General features: G+C 41.1%; 2 protein-coding genes across 16 annotated transcripts in view; one reads left to right on the top strand and one right to left on the bottom strand.

Annotated features, from left to right (window-relative positions):
- The window catches only part of ASB3 (ankyrin repeat and SOCS box containing 3), a 119,252-nt gene that overhangs the window by 89,442 nt on the left and 12,087 nt on the right, over positions 1–17,723 (bottom strand). For both annotated transcript variants that reach the window (XM_064277094.1, XM_064277093.1), the window contains exon 2: positions 803–1,011. In XM_064277094.1, the coding sequence (XP_064133164.1) occupies positions 803–998 (196 nt within the window). In that variant the 5' untranslated portion in view covers positions 999–1,011. The remainder of the gene's footprint in view (positions 1–802; positions 1,012–17,723) is intronic.
- On the top strand, positions 5,177–17,022 carry CHAC2 (ChaC glutathione specific gamma-glutamylcyclotransferase 2). Of its 14 annotated transcripts, none has more exons than XM_064277099.1 (4): positions 5,177–5,397; positions 9,724–9,933; positions 12,441–12,476; positions 14,044–17,022. In XM_064277099.1, the coding sequence occupies exons 1-4, from the start codon at positions 5,263–5,265 to the stop codon at positions 14,437–14,439; spliced, it is 777 nt and encodes a 258-aa protein (XP_064133169.1). In that variant the 5' UTR covers positions 5,177–5,262; the 3' UTR covers positions 14,440–17,022. The 14 variants fall into 14 exon arrangements, with proteins under 14 accessions (XP_064133169.1, XP_064133170.1, XP_064133171.1 ...); XM_064277100.1 differs by having other exon boundaries at positions 5,178–5,397; positions 9,727–9,933; XM_064277101.1 differs by having other exon boundaries at positions 5,178–5,397; positions 14,047–17,022.

Here is a 17,723-nt window from a genome sequence, read left to right as displayed (position 1 = left end):
TACCTCCTCTCATGTACCTCGATGCTAGCTGGACCTTGTACAAAGTAGTCAGCTACCATTCAGGACTGGTCAGTGTTCTTGAACTAAAATCATCCGAAAAGGTTAAAGCATGCTCTTTTAACTTTATAGCCACCATGTGACATTGGTATTATCAACCCAATTTTACAAAAAAGAAACTTGCCAAAGGTTACTCACCAGTAAGGAGAGGAACTAGGATTCGAACCCAGATCTCATCTGACCCCAAAGCCCATACTACACTCTCTCTCTCAATCTGTTAACCAAGGCAATAAATATTTTTCCTAATTATTTTATTAACTTCTGAAAGATACGGAAAGGGTATGTACTACCAATACAAAGTCCAGGTAATTGGAAAGATTCCCAAATTAAAAAAAAAAAACTGAAAAGAAAAAAAAATGACTACTTCAAACAAGACACATCCTTGATTTCAGCAATACTGCTCCTTTTGTTTGGGAAAGGAAGAAAAGAGTAAACACGACCAGTGACTATCAAATGTTGAAATTGAAACAGCAGGTTATTTTGCCACATCACCTAGCTCAGGCAGTAAAACTAGGGCAGGCAGAAGCACTTCCACCTCGCTTACAGATACCCACCTGCACACCATACTGAGGTAACCCAAGGTAGGCAGTCTTACCATCCTCAGTAAACAAAGGCAGGCAATTGTTTGACAATTATTGAAAAGGAAGAAAACGCTACTGTTAGTAAGTCTTGTTGCCATTTTTTTTTTAATGTTTTACTAATCCGATTTGTAGGCCAAGCCTCCCGCGCCTTGTATTCACTTTACCTGCATGAATTAACATCTGCAAGCACTCCATGGAGTTGTGATAAGCTGCTTCATGGATGGGCATCCATCCCCTGTTATCAGCAACGTCAACACTCCGTCCCTTTTTGAGCAGTTTCCTCAAGACTTTGGCGTTTCCTTCCCTGGCGGCAAGTCCAACAGCAGAGCATGTGTCAGAGTAAGCCTCTCTAAAATCCATTCTTCTGATCAGTCTAGAAGAAAAGATACAGTCGGTAAGACAGCATTGCACTCCTGGAGAGCAGCAGCTGGCCCTGGGCCTCTCCGACATCTCTCCCGTGACTGCCAAGCGGGAGCCCACAGTGCAGAAGGCGGCCTGCCAAGCCACAGCTCCTGCGACCACCTCAGCCAGGAAGTCTCTGTCCCTCTCTCTCTGGAGAACCAGGATTCCTTGAAATTTTCAAATTAAAGATACCAAGGGAGTTTTAAGTGTTCTTCTTTCTTTCCTCCTCTGGAAATGCTGATGAGCTCCTCCCTGCAGGTTTCTTCTCTTCCTTCGCCACCACAATGCCCTCACCAGAGCTCTGCTAACAGGAGAGCTTAACTCCTTTAATTAATCCATGTGCATGCTCCAGTGTGCAGAGATGGCCATTTAACTGCCAACAATGCTTAGTCTCGAGAATTTGTTTATAGCTCTCTATCACCAGTTCGAATCTACCAGCTGTTCCTTGGAAACCCTATGGGGCAGTTCTACTCTGTACTATAAGGTCGCTGTCAGTTGGAATGGACTCAAAACCAACGGGTTTGGGTTTTTTGGTTTATAGAAAACAGAGAAGTTCCTTGGTGGTGCAAAGGGTTAAGCACTTGACTACTAACCAAAAGGTTGTCAATTCAAACCCACGCAGAGGCTCCTGGCAAGATAGGCCTGGCAATCTGTTTCCAAAAGTTCACACAGCCTTGAAAATCCTATGCAACACAGTTCTACTCTGCATATATGTGGTCACCATGAATCAGAATAGACTCAAGGACAACTACTAACAGTAACAAACAGGAAACAGCTAAGTCCAAAAAGGCTAGAAAAAAGAGCGAAAGACTTATGTACAGGAACAAAGATAAGTAATAATTCTGGTTTTCGTGTGCAGAAAAGGTTAGCCACTCAGGCTTTCCGCTTTTCATCCCTGGGAAATAGTTTGACTGAAGATACTGAAACCAACAAAAAGCACCATAAAGCTTTCCTACACCAGCCCGGAAAGTTCTTCACAGCATTATCACCCTCCTCCCGCTCCTCCTATTGCTTCAAAGCTTATTTCAAGTTCTCTTGGAGTCAGCATCCAGTCTAACTCTTGGTTTATGACTTCTCAGAGACGGTTTCTTGTCAGTCACACTATGAGGCAGGCAAGGCTGAGATTCAGGATTCTCAGAGGGTTGGTTATTTCCTAAGTGGCAGTCCTACTTAAGGAGCCTTAGTGGTACAGTGGTTAAAGTGCTTGGCTGCAAGCCAGAAAGTCAGCAGTTGGCACTCACCAGCCACTCCATAGGAGGAAGACATGGCAGTCTGCTTCCGTAAAGATTCACAGCCTTGGAAGTCCTATGGGGCAGTTCTACTCTGTCCTACAGGTCACTATTTAAGTCAGAATTCACGGGATGCAGTGGGTTTGGTTTGGTGGGTTTGGAGTCCTTCTAAGTAACATGCCCACCCTATCTGCTCTTAGTTTTTCTGACTATCATAGAAGGTGGTTCAAAAAATACTGAAACAGCTACATTCTGAATAATTCATCTAGAAAAAGATTTTGTGGAAATAAAGCACACAGCATCTTCTGTAGTAAATTTAAAAAATTGCCATCAAGTCAATTTGGATTCATAGCAGCCCTACAGGACAGAGCAGAACTGGCCCATAGGGTTTCCAGGGAGCAGCTGGTGGATTCGGACTCCTCATCTTTTGGTCAGCAGCTGAGCTCTTAACCACTGTACCATCAGGGCTCCAATTATTCCATTAGTAGTTATTTACTGAGCACCAACTAGATGACCAACAACTTGGAGTACACAAACAAGACACAGACATGGAGTCTCTCAAGACTCAAGAAAGTGCCATAAACCAGGTACTAATAAAGAGCCATGCATAGTCAAAGAAGGGAGGGCCCATTTCCATGGGCAGAAGGGCAGTCCTAGGCAGAAGGAAGAGCATAACCACAATGTGAAGATGAACAAGCAAGGGTACGGGAGAGTAAGGCAAAGATTAGTTCACGTTGGCAGGAGGATTAGGTAAACAAAGAAGGACAAGGAAATGAGGCTGGAAAGGTGGCTGAAGGCCAATCTGTGGAGGTTCTTAAAAGCTAAGCTATACCTTTTGAGCCATGCTAACTTCTAAGTGAGGCTATTATATTCAAGCTTCATAAAAAAAAAAATAGAGAGGGCAAATCACACATACTTTAGAGCAATTTATGAGCACATTCATCTAATATAAGAAAATTTTTTTCCATGTAGTAAAAAGTGGACAAGGCACACACACGCGTGCACACACACACGCGCACACAAACTCCAAAGACATTAAAAACAGCATTCAGGTAAAAAAAGGTAGCATTCCTGTTACTGATGATGTTAATGTATGCAGATTAATAAGCAATAACCCAAGAAAAGTATCAGAAATGGGTAATATCTGAGCTTCTTAAGGCAAGCAGAAGAAATGTACTACAAGAGGGTTATTTTCTTCAGCTCCTAATGTGGACTAGATAACAGAGTAAACTGTTTATTAAGAACTTCTTTTATAAAAACCTTCCCGTTTTAGATTAAAATAGAGCAGACACGTGTAAGACCGTAGAAATGGCAAGTGTTCTGTTATCTATACACTTAACACAATAAAAAGAGAGCGAGAACAAAGTCAAACAACCAAACACAATATATAAACCTCAATTTTATCCTGGATTGGTGAAAAGGTAGCAGATACAAAAACGATTTCGAGATTAAGGAAACAAATATGGAATACATATTTGATGGTAGGCTTATTGTTCACTTTCTTAGTGAACAATAATGTATTAATGATATTGTGCTTACTAGCAGAACGTCCTTATTCTTAGAAGATGCACACAGAAGTATGTAGCTGAAATACCACAATATATAAGCAGTCCCCGGGTTACTAACATCTTCCATTGGCAACCCAGGGGGAAGCCTGTATACCAACTAACTTTGAGTGTTTTAGAAAAAAACATATGCAGAGAGAAAAGGAAAGCCACGGCAGCAGAAATGTTAATTACTGGATCTAGGTGGAAGGGTATATGAGTGTTCACTATTGCCTTTTTTTCTAACTCTTCTGTATGTTTCAGATTTTTCAAAATGAAAGGTTGGTGGGGGTGCCTACTAACTATCAGGCATGTGAGAGTATGTGAAACTAAAACCTGGGGAAAGTATGAACAAAACCTGTTTATTCTTAAACCAAGTGTTTCTTTGTAGCAAAGTTCCCGGCTGATTTCAAGAGCAAGAAAAACTCTCTGAGCCTGGAGGTTGTAGCAGTCTTATAAAGCCAAAGGCCGTGAAATATTAGAAAGCCTCGAGAGTGAGCAACGATTTGGTAAGGCGGACATACGCAAGCACAGGCATGGCGGTCCAAGGGGGCTTCCCAACCAGCCGACTTTAACATGTTTTAGGACCCTTGACCCCTTGAAGAAACTCATGAAGGCTATTATTTCTCCTCAAAAAAAAAAAAAAGCACATACACCTCAAACTTTGTATGCAATTTTAGCTTACTTCCAAAGCCTGTCCACGAGCCCAAATTAAGAATCTTGCCTGAGCTTTTCTGAATGAGCGGCTAAAAATACTAAATACAAATAAGGTCGTTTCGCACGAAAATTTTAAAATACAGAAACACTTCCCACTGAAATCACAGTAAACTCATTCACAGGCATGAAGTCTCCTCTTGCCAGCGTTCACCTTTTATTTCAAAAGCAAAAACACGGAAGAGAAAAAAATAGTTGTGAGCAAACATATTGCACTCCTCTGGCTCCTGGATCTTCCAAGGGCAGAAAACCTGACCCCCCACGCCAACACCACGCTCTTCCGGGCGCCAGCTGCTTGCCCGCCGGCCCGCCCGCCGGCCGCTCCTCCCTATCTGGGCGGCACAGCCGCGCTCCAGCCTTTGCCTCCTCCCTCCCCTCCCCGTCAGGAAAAAGCACGGCTCCAACGCCGGAGCCCGGACTCTCCGAAAAGGATTGTGGGCATTGTAGTCTCCTGCCCACGCGAACCGGGGACGGCTCCGGTGACTTAACGGAGACTGCGGATGAATCCGTTGCTTAATACACATAATAAAGTCAATGCTTCTTGACCCTAAAGCAAGGATACAAAATAATAGTAATGTTGACTGCGACAATGTCGGAAACACGGTCCTCGTACTACAAGTCCCAGCGTTCTTTGCGCCCAGCAGCAACCAGCCACTGCGCCTGCGCCCGCACAGCCGGTTCCTTGGGTCGGGGAGACTGCAGTCCCGGCGGACGCGGCTGGGACCACCGCCGAGGATGTGGGTGTTTGGTTACGGGTCCCTGATATGGAAGGTGGACTTCCCCTATCAGGACAAACTGGTCGGGTACATCACAGGCTACAGCAGACGCTTCTGGCAGGGCAGCACGGACCACCGCGGGGTCCCCGGCAAGGTGAGGCGCCAGCCAGCCCCCCATGCTCTCCCCGACTCCGGGCCCAGCGAGGGGACCCCACCCCAGCGCGTCCTGGGGCCCGAGCACGTGGGGGTGCTGGTGTCCCGGGAAGCTGTAACACCTGTGCGCCCCCCTCGCCCACCTGCCCGCCCCCCTCGCCCACCTGCCCGCCCCCCTCGCCCACCTGCCCGCCCCCCTCGCCCACCTGCCCTTCGCTTCTCCCCCAAACCAAGCCGCAGGCTCGCCAGCTCACAGGGGCCTGACGTGCTGGGAGGGGGACCCACTTCTTGGCAACTTCCGCACCCCCCCCCCAAAAGAAAAAAATAAAGCGAATGGAGAGATTTATCTTCGTGTCGCCACGGAGCTGAAATACAAAAATCAATTTGTAAATTCAGCTTTTTAGTCCTTAAATTTGTTGGCGTTTCTGCAGTCTGGCACTTTGGTTGGTTTGAGTTCAGACGTGCGTGTTATTTCTGGGATTTCTTTAAAACTCTCCAAAGGCTTTACTTTATGACACCTAAGGTCACGGGAGAACTAGTTTCCAGAATTATCTCCAAGTTACTAAGGAGCTTATTTTGATTACTTAGGTTGCGAGGTACTAGTAAAGATAAAAGAAGGTCCCAGTTTGTGACACGAGTGAACACAGTTCCAAACCCATATACTCCGTATTATTTTAAGGTAATTTTCTCCATGTTTGTCCTAAATTACGAATGCGAAATTTAAGATATCTGATCTGTTTTTCAGCCAGTCACCCAAGACATTCATTTCAATTCATGTATACACAGAATTAGCAGCAGCTCACTGCTTATGCTAATCAGCCTTGTATTGGCTGAAAAACTAACTTCAATTCCTGAAGAAAACTAAGTTTTGCTTAAATAATTGAGTAACTCGGACACTTGTTTTAGTTAACATTCAAACCTTTGGAAGAGTTAGGTTTTTTTTTTAAATAGTATTTTGTTGTCGTTGAGAATATACACAGAAAAACATACACCGGGTAAACAGTGTCTACATGTTCGATTCAGTGACATTGATTGTGTTCTTTGAGTTGTGCAGCTGCTCTCACCCTCCTGTTCTGAGTTGTTCTCTGCCATTAACATAAAGTCACTGCCCCCCTAAGGTTCCTATCTAATCTTTCAAGTTGCTATTGTCAATTTGATCCCGTATAGTTTTTAAAAGAGCATAATGCTGAAAGCAGATATTTTTTGACTAGTTAGGCTACCCTGTTGGCGTAGTGGTTAAGGGCTACGGCTGCTAACCAAGTGGTTGGCAGTTCGAATCCGCCAGGTGCTCCTTGGAAACTCTATGGGGCAGTTCTACTCTGTTCTATAGGGTCGCTATGAGTTGGAATCAACTTGATGGCACTGGGTTGTTTGTTTTTTTTTTTTTAAGGCAACGCTGTTGTTTGGTTTTAAGATCTCAGGGAATATTTTTGGTTTAAGGTTTAAAGTTTATCTTAGGTCAGCAGTTTTCGGAGTTCATGCAACCTTCATGACCCCAGGAAGGCTGGAGTCCCTGAGAATTTGAAATTCTTTTCTGCATTTCCCCCCTTACCCCCTTTTGATCAGGATTCTTCTATAGGATATTTGATCAAAATGTTCAATAATAGTAGCCAGGCACCATCCAGTTCTTCTGGTCTCATGGCAAAGGAGGCAGTTGTCCATAGAGGCCATTAGCCATATATTCCATGTCCTTCTCCTATTCCTGGCTCTCCTTCCTCTGTTGCTCAGACCAGATAGAGACCAATTGTGTGTTGGTGGCGTAGTTAAGTTTGTCTGCTAACCAAAAGGTTAGCAGTTCGAATCCACGAGCTGCTCCTTAGAAACCCTAGGGGGTAGTTCTACTCTGTCCTGTAGGGTCGCTATGAGTCGGAATTGACTCGAAAGCAATGGGGTTTTTTTTTTTTTTTGGATGGCTGCTTGCAAGCTTTTAAGACCCCAGGCACTACACGAGGAAATATGAGGTAGAACATAAGCACTGAACAAGTTATTAAGCCAGTTAAGAGTTAACAAAAGTTTTGATTGCTTATATGTTCTCTGAAATACTCTGTGAAGACTTATATGGGCTTTATTACTGTGTTTATGAAATGAATATTAATCCAAAATCACAAAATATAAAATGCTAAAAATCAGATGTAGGACAAGATGGGAGCCCTAGTGGCACAGTGGTTAAGTGCTACCGTGAGCTATGGCTGCTAACCAAAAGGTCAGCAGTTCGAATCCACTAGCCACTCCATGGAAACCCTATGGGACAGTTCTACTCTGTCCTATGGGGTCAGGTGTTACTTCCGAAGAAACGCCTGCAATCACAGAAAGGGGAAGGGATGAAGGCTCCAGAGCAGTTTGCACCTGCTCGTAAAAGGGGCATAGGATTAAAATCATGAAAAGAACCTGAGTTAAAAAGCCATTCTTAACTAGAGTTGGTCAGTTAAGATGTTGGCATTAAGGTAGACTATACTGGCCTATAGCCTTGGTGGCACACTGGTTAAGAGCTCAGCTAACCAAAGGGTCTGCAGTTCCAATCCACCAGCCACTCCTTGGAAACCCTATGGGGCAGTTCTACTCTGTCCTGTAGTGTCGCTATGAGTCAGAATTGACTCGATGGCAACGGTTTCGGTTTGGTTTAGTTTTATACTGCCCTACTGAGAGACTGGACAGAATGACTTGAAAAAAGGTGGAGTGATTCAGAGCAAACAGTTCTGAAATGGACGCAAAAAATTGCCATTATGAAGGGAAAAGCCTTTGCCCAGGCTCCAGTTTTAATAACTGCTAAATACTTATGTGGCTATTTTTACTACTCTAGTCTCAACCAAAATGTATGATGTGTTGGTTACCTAGCATGCCAAGATATGTTCACTGTCAGAACACACTGAGGACAAGAAATTGTCAAGTCATACAACAGTGCCTGATACTTTAAAAGAAGAAAAAAAAAAACCTCACTGCTGTTGAGTCAATTCTGACTCACAGCAACCCCGTAGGACAGAGTATAACTGCCCCATCGGGTTTCTAAGGAGCAGCTAGTAGATCTGACTGCCAGCCTTTTGGTTAGCAGCCGTAACTCTTAACCAGTGCACTACCAGGGCTCCTTAAAAGGAGAAGAGAACTATAAATTTTTACTTAAATTTACTAAAATACAGCAAAGGAAAGTTAGAGGAAGAAACTGTAATGGCTCATAGTTTTACATATACTTTTATTTAATCTTATCATAGCAAATTAAAGGAAAATTGAAGTACCAAACATTTTCTAAATATACCGTTCTTTAAAAAAAAAAAGAACATAGTTTCATTTTACATTTTTCATTATTATGAGTTGCCAGCCTTATATAAATGTTAACTGTCGGACAAAGAACACAAAAAGTTGTAGAAATACTCAGCAAATTAGAAAACTGATGTATATGCGACATCAGACTGTGTTTTAATAGAAAAATATGCTCCTAGTCAGTGAGTCACCACAAATGCCTCGTCACTGACATAGGAAATGAGATACTATTAACAAGTGTCTGGCTCCTGTCCCACAGTGCTGTGTGACATTTGTGGGAGATACACTGAACCTGCGTGCTTTATTAAATTGTGCTTTTTTTTTTTTTAGCTTCATTAAGCTTTAATTTCTTCCTAAACTTAATTAGGAAACCCTGGTGGCGTAATCTGCTAAGCAAAGGGTTGGCAGTTCGAATCCGCCTGGCGCTCCTTGGAAACTCTATGGGGAAGTTCTACTCTAAATCCTATAGGGTCGCTATGAGTCAGAACCGAGTTGACGGCACTGGGAGTTTTTAAGCTTAATTAAGCATCTCTTTTATATTTATATTTCACTGGCAGTTTCTCACAGAAATTAGGATTTTTTTTTAATGTGAAAGATTTTTCAAGGATCAGAATATATTAAGTTTCAGAAAGAGGAACCAGTTTAGTACTGGAGATGATCATGAACATTTATTAAATTTCTAGCTTTTCTAGCTCTAGATCAGAGACATTACTCATCACCCCATGAAAACGCCCATTATGACTCAACCATTTCAAAACATCCTCCAATCCCATTCAGCTTGAATGTCTTTTTAAGTTTCAATGCCAAAAAAAAAAAGCATTTAATGTATTTACAGTCTTACATTATTTTTCAATAACATATTTTTTAGGGTCAAAGAGCAGGTATTTTAGAAAATATTTCCAAGTACATTCATCAGTAGTGCCAGCATTGTTCCATTTCTTTATCATCCCTAAGCAGTCACAGGAACCTGTTGTGTTTTCCCTTAAAATGACTCCCTACATGCAATCTTTTTCTGTTTCAACTGCTACCACCTGTAAGTCCAGGGCTTCCTGACCCCTCCTCCTCCTTTCAGCAGCATTTACTACGGAGCACTTATGCAGGTGGGAGACGCCTAAGCAGACAGCAGTACGTGGGAAGTGCTACAAGGGAAGTGAAAAAAAAAGAAGAAGAGAAGAGAACTTGGGCAAAGGAACCCACAAGCCCACCTGGGAAGTCAGCCAAGGCTTTGTGGAGGGAGTGGCTAGAGAACATCCCAGTGATACAGGGGGCAGGGCAGTCCCCGGTAGGCACCGGCATATTAAAAATAGGAGGGTTTGTAAGAGTTATAAATAATTCAGTACAGCTTGAGAGGGAAAATGGTAAGAAATAAGATCCCATAGTAAACTCATGCTAAGGAATTTTTATTTTGTCCTGTAGCGTATCACAACCTTGAAGAATTTTAAACTCAGGAGTGGCCCCGTTTTTGTACCTGAAAATTATTCTGGGGCCACTGAAAGGAAGCCAAACTGGGAGCATGCAGGGAAGCCCCTGAAAGGGTTACTATAAGTCGGAATCCACCGGACGGCAGCGGGTTTGGCTTCTTTGGTTAATTGACTTTGAAAGGAGCCCTGGTAGTACAACGGTTAAGTGCTTGGTTGCCAACCTTAAGGTCCATGGTTCAAACCCACCAGCCTCTCCAAGGGAGAAAAAACCTGGAGATCTGTTCCCCAAAAGATTTCAGCCTAGGAAACTCTATGGGGCAATTCTACTCTGTTATACAGGGTCACTATGAGTTGGAATCAACAGCACTCAACAACTGACTTCGAAACTGAAAGTAAAAATGGCAGTACCTCCATGATTCTCTATTGGAATTCTCTCATATTGCCTAATTTATCAATACCATTCTTTTAAATAGATTTAGAGTACCAGAAAAATGTTATTTTTCTGATAATACCTGTGGATAACATGATCCGCACCATATACTATACATCCTTTCTGTAGCGTTAAATAGAAAAGTCAGAAATGTAAACGTCCAACAACACAGGAGTATTTCTAGTGCATCAATCGCAGGCCATTACACAACTACTGAAGTTTCTGATTCTAGTATAGGAAAGGAAACCCTGGTGGTGCACTGGTTAAGTGCCACGGCTGCTAACTAAAAGGTCGGCAGTTCGAATCCACCAGGCACTCCTTGAAAACTCTATGGGGCAGTTAAATGAGAAATCATAATCCAATATCCTGTGTGTTCCTTGCTTGGACAAAAACTAGAAGGGAACAGCAGCAAAGGTGACACACGTATCTGAATGAGCTGCACTCACTATGGACCAGAGCACTGGCATAAAAGCACTACAAGTGTGGCTTACACCTCAGCGTTCTCACTTGTAACACCAACAAGTCAGCAGACTTACAGCCGCTGGCACCAGGTAAGGATTGTATAAAGACAAGCTTGCAGCCATCAGTTTTAATCCCTTTTGTGGCTTAAATTATAGAATATGCCAAGTCTCAATTTTCTTCTAAGATTTTCAATTTATAATTAAAGGTTATTTTTTCAGCCTTTGAAAGAAGAAAACGAAAGTTTGTTTTGGCTTGATAATATCTCATTCCAGTGTCAAGCTGTGTGATACAAAGTCCAAGATTCTTTTCATACAATGGTTTTTTCTTCAATAAATGAGAACATCTAAATAACTAATACCTAAATAATAACTGTTAACAGACCTGCGTTAAAACCAAAGTAGAAAAATAAACAGCCTAGAACACCAGGTGGTCTGACTGACCACATAGGAGGAAGTCTGAACAGGCTAGTTCTAACATTAACCCCTCGATACCCGTTGCCATCGGGTGGATTCTGACTGATAGCGACCCTATAGGAGAGTAGAACTGCCCCATAGGGTTTCTTAACCACTGCACCGCCAGGGCTCCGGCCCCTTGATAGGGCAACGTAAAGTCCATCTGTGAATGTAGAAAGGAAAGAGGTCTAACCTGAGCCATCCATTACCATATACAGGACGGTTAGAGCATTTCTCTCATGTTTTAAGATCCCTTAGGAAACCCTGGTAGCATAGTGGTTAAGAGCTACAGCTGCTAACCAAAAGGTCAGCAGTTCGAATGCAACAGGTGCTCCTTGGAAACCATATGGGGCAGTTCTACCCTGTCCTGTAGGGTCACTATGAGTCAGAACTGACTCCATGGCAATGGGTTTGTTGGTTTTTTTTTTTTTTTTTAGTATTCCCTAGTAACAATGGTTCTCAAAGTGTGACCCCTCAGGCCTGTATCGTTGATATCATAGGGGAACTTGTTACAAATGCAAATTATCAAACAACTCCAGCCCTACAGAATCAAACTCTGGGGCTGTAGCCTAGCAATGTGTGTTTATCAAGCCCTCCAGGTACTTTTTATCCAGCTAAAGTTTGAGAACCACTTCCCTATCAGGAAGCCGCCTGGAGTTTGATGTTCTGTTCCCTAATAGTGCAGCAATCTTTTTCTGGGGCGGGGGGGGAGGGGGGGAATTTAATTGCTGCTTCATCTTGCCTTTCATTTTAGATGAGCCTTAAGTTACTGGTATTTTTTTTAATGTATCCAGTTAAAGTGAACATAATATACCCAATATATATAAATTGATGGAAACCTTTAGAAAGGCCATGATAGTTTGGATAAGGTACATGCTCTTAAATTCACTTTGAAGAAGTGCTTAGTATGAGCAAATGTAGTTAAAATATTTCATGTCAACATTATGTTGCTAATGCTCAATTACTTAATGAACTTTCATTCAGAAAGAAAATTTTTTTTTTTTTTTTACTTTTTTTAAAACAGCCTGGAAGAGTTGTGACTCTTGTTGAAGATCCTGGGGTATGGTATAATTATTCTTTTTGTGTAGTCTTTAATCATATATAAAATGCTAAGAGATGTTTCTCAGTCTCAGTGATCAGAGAAATTTTATTAACAGTTATCATGGACAACTTGAACTACCTATGTTTAGAATTCCTCTCAACATTCACTGTTTCTTTTCATCTGTTTGTGGGAAAAGCTGCCAATGTGGGACACAGGATAGAGAACAAAATAAAACCAGACGGCACAAGCATTTTGCAGTGCCCAGATGATCCTGGAGACAGCCCATTGTAGCCAGATTAGTACGAAGAATCTAATGGGTCCCTTAAAGCTCACCTCACATTTGCCAGGACTCTTGATGTTTTTCAACAGCAATCCCAGTTTGGAATTCTCTATTTCGTAATTTTATCAGCAGCATCTGACATGGTGTGCTTTTTAAATAGGTTTACAGTACCAGGTAATATTCCTGTTCACCAGATAATCGTCAGTTTCTTAACTCTTTTCTGCCATTTTACTGGAGTACAGATTGACACACGGTCAAAGATGTAATGCTGGGAAAGACTCTGACACATAAAAATCAGGCAGCTGACAACAGCAGATGAATAATGGTGTCAATTAGGAAATGCTTTCATAATTTACACTGGAAAAAGCATTAAAAATGGCTTGAAGTGGTAACTATAACTACTAAATTAAGTGGTTAATAAACAAAGAGCACTTTGTTTCTATAGAAATTTAATTCATTCCAGAAGATGCTATGGACCTAATAGTTTATAATTAAAGGCTGTCAAGAAACTAGAAAATCTGTATTATATACCATTAAGTCTTGCTTATATCACATTTTCTTAACACTGAAAAAAAAAAAGATTTCAATGAAGTTTTTTGCAGCCAAAGTATATTATTGATTCTTTGTTCATGGACTTTCTCCACAGAAGAGGCTGCCATTTAGTTTTCTGGATGAAGTAATTTACAAAGGATATTTGAAAGTTTAGACAATTAAGAAATGAACAAAATAAAATCAATCTGCTATGGCTTTAGGTAGCTGATTATTACAGAGCTTTTAAAACACAGAGCCCTTTCTTCAAACGAGGGAACTACCTAATATGTCAAAAGATAGAAGGGACACCGAGCTCTAGCTGAGGAGGGTGGGCTATCAGAGCTTTTCCAGGCAGCACCTGAGGTAGGTTCCAGGGTGACTAGAGTGCTGCATGAAGCAGCCTGGACACCACTGCCCTCTACCATAAATGTTTACGCATTTAAAGCTACAGAACTGTATTTTTAATGACCAAATGAAAACCTGCATTTGTAGCTGCAGTCCTATTAGTTAAAAGAAAAAAACCTAATTAAAAAATGTAAGCAAAGACAACTATCCTGCTGTGTGATGACACACAGAAAAAATATTCAGAATAAATAATTGAAAATGCTTTTCTTTATTATTTAGTATGTGGGATGTGCCTCTTCAGTGTGCTTTTAAGTGAGGCAAAGCTGCATTGGCTTCTGAAAACATACAAGGTATCTCCCTAAATCATAACACAGTGTCACCTATTTTCATTAGCCTTGTAAATTCTAAATGACGTGCTTTGTTTTCCAGCAGGGGTGTGTATGGGGTGTTGCTTACAAACTGCCAGTAGGAAAGGAAGAAGAAGTAAAGTCGTACCTTGACTTCAGAGAGAAGGGAGGCTACAGGACTGAAACAGTCATTTTTTATCCGAAAGCCCCCACAACGAAACCATTCAGTGTGTTGTTATATATCGGAACGTGTGATAATCCTGACTATCTTGGTCCCGCACCTCTGGAAGACATTGCTGAGCAAATTTTTAATGCAGCTGGCCCAAGTGGAAGAAATACGGAGTATCTTTTCGAACTTGCAAATTCTGTCAGGAGCCTTGTGCCAGAAGATGCGGACGAGCATCTTTTCTCTTTGGAAAAATTAGTAAAAGAACGTTTGGAAGGAAAACAGAACTTCAACTGCAATATGAAGACCTGATCATTGGCTTCTCCAAACAAGCAGAGCTATTCGTCTCAGGGAATAGCTTCACTGCACAATGGCAGTATGACTGGAAAACGTGTCTACTTGAAGGTCTTATTTATCTTTCTGTTGTATTCAGATTGCAGGTGTCGTAAAACACATACGAAGTCAAAGACTGGGATATCGCTAAGGAAAAACATTCAGGTTTTAATAACATACATGATCTAACTACATGATAAGGAATTGTTGCTCACTGGAAGTGAGTTCTTTAAAAAATACAGTGAAAGGTTCAGATTGGTTCTGGTTTTTATCAGAGAAAATCATTCTGTTGTTTCGTATCACAGTACTGTTTCAAAGTTGTAAAGAATTAATCGAAAAGTCAGGTAAACATAATAAGGTTATGCCTTCAGTATAATCCCATACAATGTTTCTGTAGCTGGGGCTTAAAATACAAAAACGTAAAATAATGTCTGATTAGAAATGTACAGTAATATAGATGAGACTTCAGCCTTGAATGTGAATGTCCTTGTTATTCACGTATTAAATGGGATTTTCAAATGTAAGCCAAAAAAAATTGGCATTTTTAGTATAAAGGTGTCCTCAGAATTATAATGTACATATCTCTCCTTTCTAAATAAATACGTTTTAATTACTACATGGAAAAAACTCATTATGCCTAAAAGAGCACAAATTACATTATATAAACCACATCCGCTAGTAATGTAGTCTGTCATTCACTTTGTATTAATCTTATACAGAAACTGGAAGACAAGGAGGGGGGCATTTCTGAGATTACAAATTAACAGAAACATACATATAAGAAAGTTGAGCTTTTTAAACAGCTTTTGGAATTGTTAATTTTTTTAAAGAAAGAAATGGTATTATCCGATCATATGCTACATAGGAGCTTCCCCCGGCACCCCTCCACCACCTGGTATCTGACCACTTAAAGGTATCAGCTGAAAAGTGTTTATGTTGCTATTCAAGTAGGAAACAAACACGAATTATTAACTCACGTGGAATTAGCCTTGATTCACACTAATCAGATTATTCCTGATTACAGGTGATTCCTTTCTCAGTAGAATGTACAGTCTCTCCAAAATCTTTCAACATGAAAATTTTAGTATCACATTAAACTTAATACAAAATTTACTAAAAACTCCTCAAACCCAGGCATGGCTAATAATTAGTACAGACGTTTTGCACATAAAACAAAGCTGTCCTAGAAACTCTATGGGGCAGTTCTACTCTGTTCTGTAGGGTCGCTATGAGTCGAAATCGACTCAACGGCAGTGGGTGCGTGGGTCCTAGATAACAGGAACAAGTCCTATCATGTTTTTCTATTTATTAACACCTTACTTGGTAAATTAGTCGGCTACGTAACTATATATGGTCCAACATTTTAAATACAAGTTTCCCAGAAGGCGTTTCACTTGTCCTGTATAACAGGAGGAGCCCTGGCGACACAGTGGTTAAGAGCTCAGCTGCTAACCAAAAGGTCGGCAGTTCGACTCCTCCAGCTGCTCCTTGGAAACCCTATGGGGCAGTTCTACTCTGTCCTGTAGGGTCGCCATGAGTCGGAATTAACTCGACAACAATGGGTTTGGTAGAACAGGAAGGGAAATAACACTTATTGATGAGTATCGCATAAGAATGTGCCAGGCATTTTAGACACAGAGGCAAACGTTCCCATTTTCTGCATAACTCCTCTGACCTCGTGGCAGTAAGCAGCACGGTTACACCTCTTGTAAGTGGCAGAAGTCTAGGCCTCTGACTCTAAAGCATAAGATCTTTCTACCAAGTTATTAAAAACTCATCTTTTTCACTACCTTGCATCTTTTGTCAGGAGGTAAGATTAACTTTTTTTTGTATAATGAAATAGTGTGTAATGTGTTACATGAAGGTGTTAGAATTTTGACAGATGTATATACAGTCCCACAAATACAACGAGCTTATCCAAGATTCACATTCTGCGTATACCTGAGAATCGTGTAGATCAGAGAATCAGCCCTTCGTTTTTCACACAAAACCCAGGTCCACAGGAGTTTGTGACTCCCCAAAGTGATTCTTCTACCATTTAATATATAATTAGGTTGCAAAATATGAAGAGGGAGGGCTCATAGTGGGGTCCACATTTGTAAGTCTTTCTAGGCCTTCAGTTGGAAGGTACATGAGTTAACGTGGTATGCTATCCATGGAGCCCTCGTGGCACAGTGGTTAAGCGCTCGGCTGCAGTTCAAATCCACCAGCCACTCCTTGGAAATCCTATGGAGCAGTTCTACTCTGTCCTATAGGGTCGCTGTGAGTCAGAATCAACTGGACAGCAATGGGTTTGGGTTTTTTTGTTTATACCATCCATACTAATGGGAAGACCATGTTCCAAAGAGCCTAAGGGCAGAGATAGATTGGTTTTCATTAAGAAGAAGAGAAACCTGACTAAAATGAAGAGGTCAAACAGTACTGGGTTAGAGAGAAGCAGAGGTTTGAAGCCTCCAAGGATCATAACTCTGGTACGAAGTTACCTAAAACTTCGTTTCCTTAGCAGAATTGCAAATCTCTTTACACCCTCAGATCTCACTTTCAAAATATTTTGTCTCATTTTCCCCTAATGACATACACACACACAAAACTCAGACTCTCATGCCTCAGAAAAGAAATATTAGCTAGGTATTAAGTTTTATGACTCTAAGAAAGTTTTAAGTGTAAACCTTACATTTAGAAAAACTTTTAATATAAACTAATCTCTAATGGAGTCGGTTGTTTAAAGTAGGTCTTTCTACTCCAACTCCAAGCTACCATCGTATTTCCTTTCCCCACTCCCAAACACACAACGTATTCAATCTACCAGGAACCACGCCCATAAATAAAAAGCTATCACTTAGGAACGCACAGGTGGCTGTGACAATATTCAAATTACAATGTGTGAAAGCACAAATGGGACCCATTCCTTGAAGACTTACTTTAAAAGTCTGACCGTTGTCTCTAGATAGCAGTTCATCTCAAATAGGGAAAAGTATGTATTTTAAAATTTGTACTAATAAAGCACCTGATATTATACATCTTGAAAGTGCCCATTTAATTTCAATATACGTAAAGCATATGTTGAGATAGTATTTGGTAAGTACTATCTAACATTATATATTCAGAATACCATGAATTCAGTATCTCTTCTAGATTCATAGAGCTTACAATCATGCCTGTAGTTTAAGAATCATTTTTGGTCTATTAAATATTTTTCAAACATTTTCCAGTAGACATTTCTTTCCACTATATTAGATTTCTCTTTTCCATAGATACCTATT

This window comes from Loxodonta africana, chromosome 26 (assembly GCF_030014295.1).
Source record: "Loxodonta africana isolate mLoxAfr1 chromosome 26, mLoxAfr1.hap2, whole genome shotgun sequence".
NCBI lineage: Eukaryota > Metazoa > Chordata > Mammalia > Proboscidea > Elephantidae > Loxodonta > Loxodonta africana.
The sequence above is the reverse complement of the archived record's forward strand: the minus strand, read 5'-3'. Positions and strand labels throughout refer to the sequence as shown.

Bases quoted from the DNA above. Each gene is read 5' to 3' on its own strand.
- CHAC2 (XM_064277099.1), top strand. From the start codon at position 5,263: ATGTGGGTGTTTGGTTACGGGTCCCTGATATGGAAGGTGGACTTCCCC. The intron at 5,398-9,723 runs GTGAGGCGCCAG...TCCTCCTTTCAG, and splicing joins ACCGCGGGGTCCCCGGCAAG to CAGCATTTACTACGGAGCAC. The intron at 9,934-12,440 runs GTAGGCACCGGC...TTTTTAAAACAG, and splicing joins AGGGGGCAGGGCAGTCCCCG to CCTGGAAGAGTTGTGACTCT.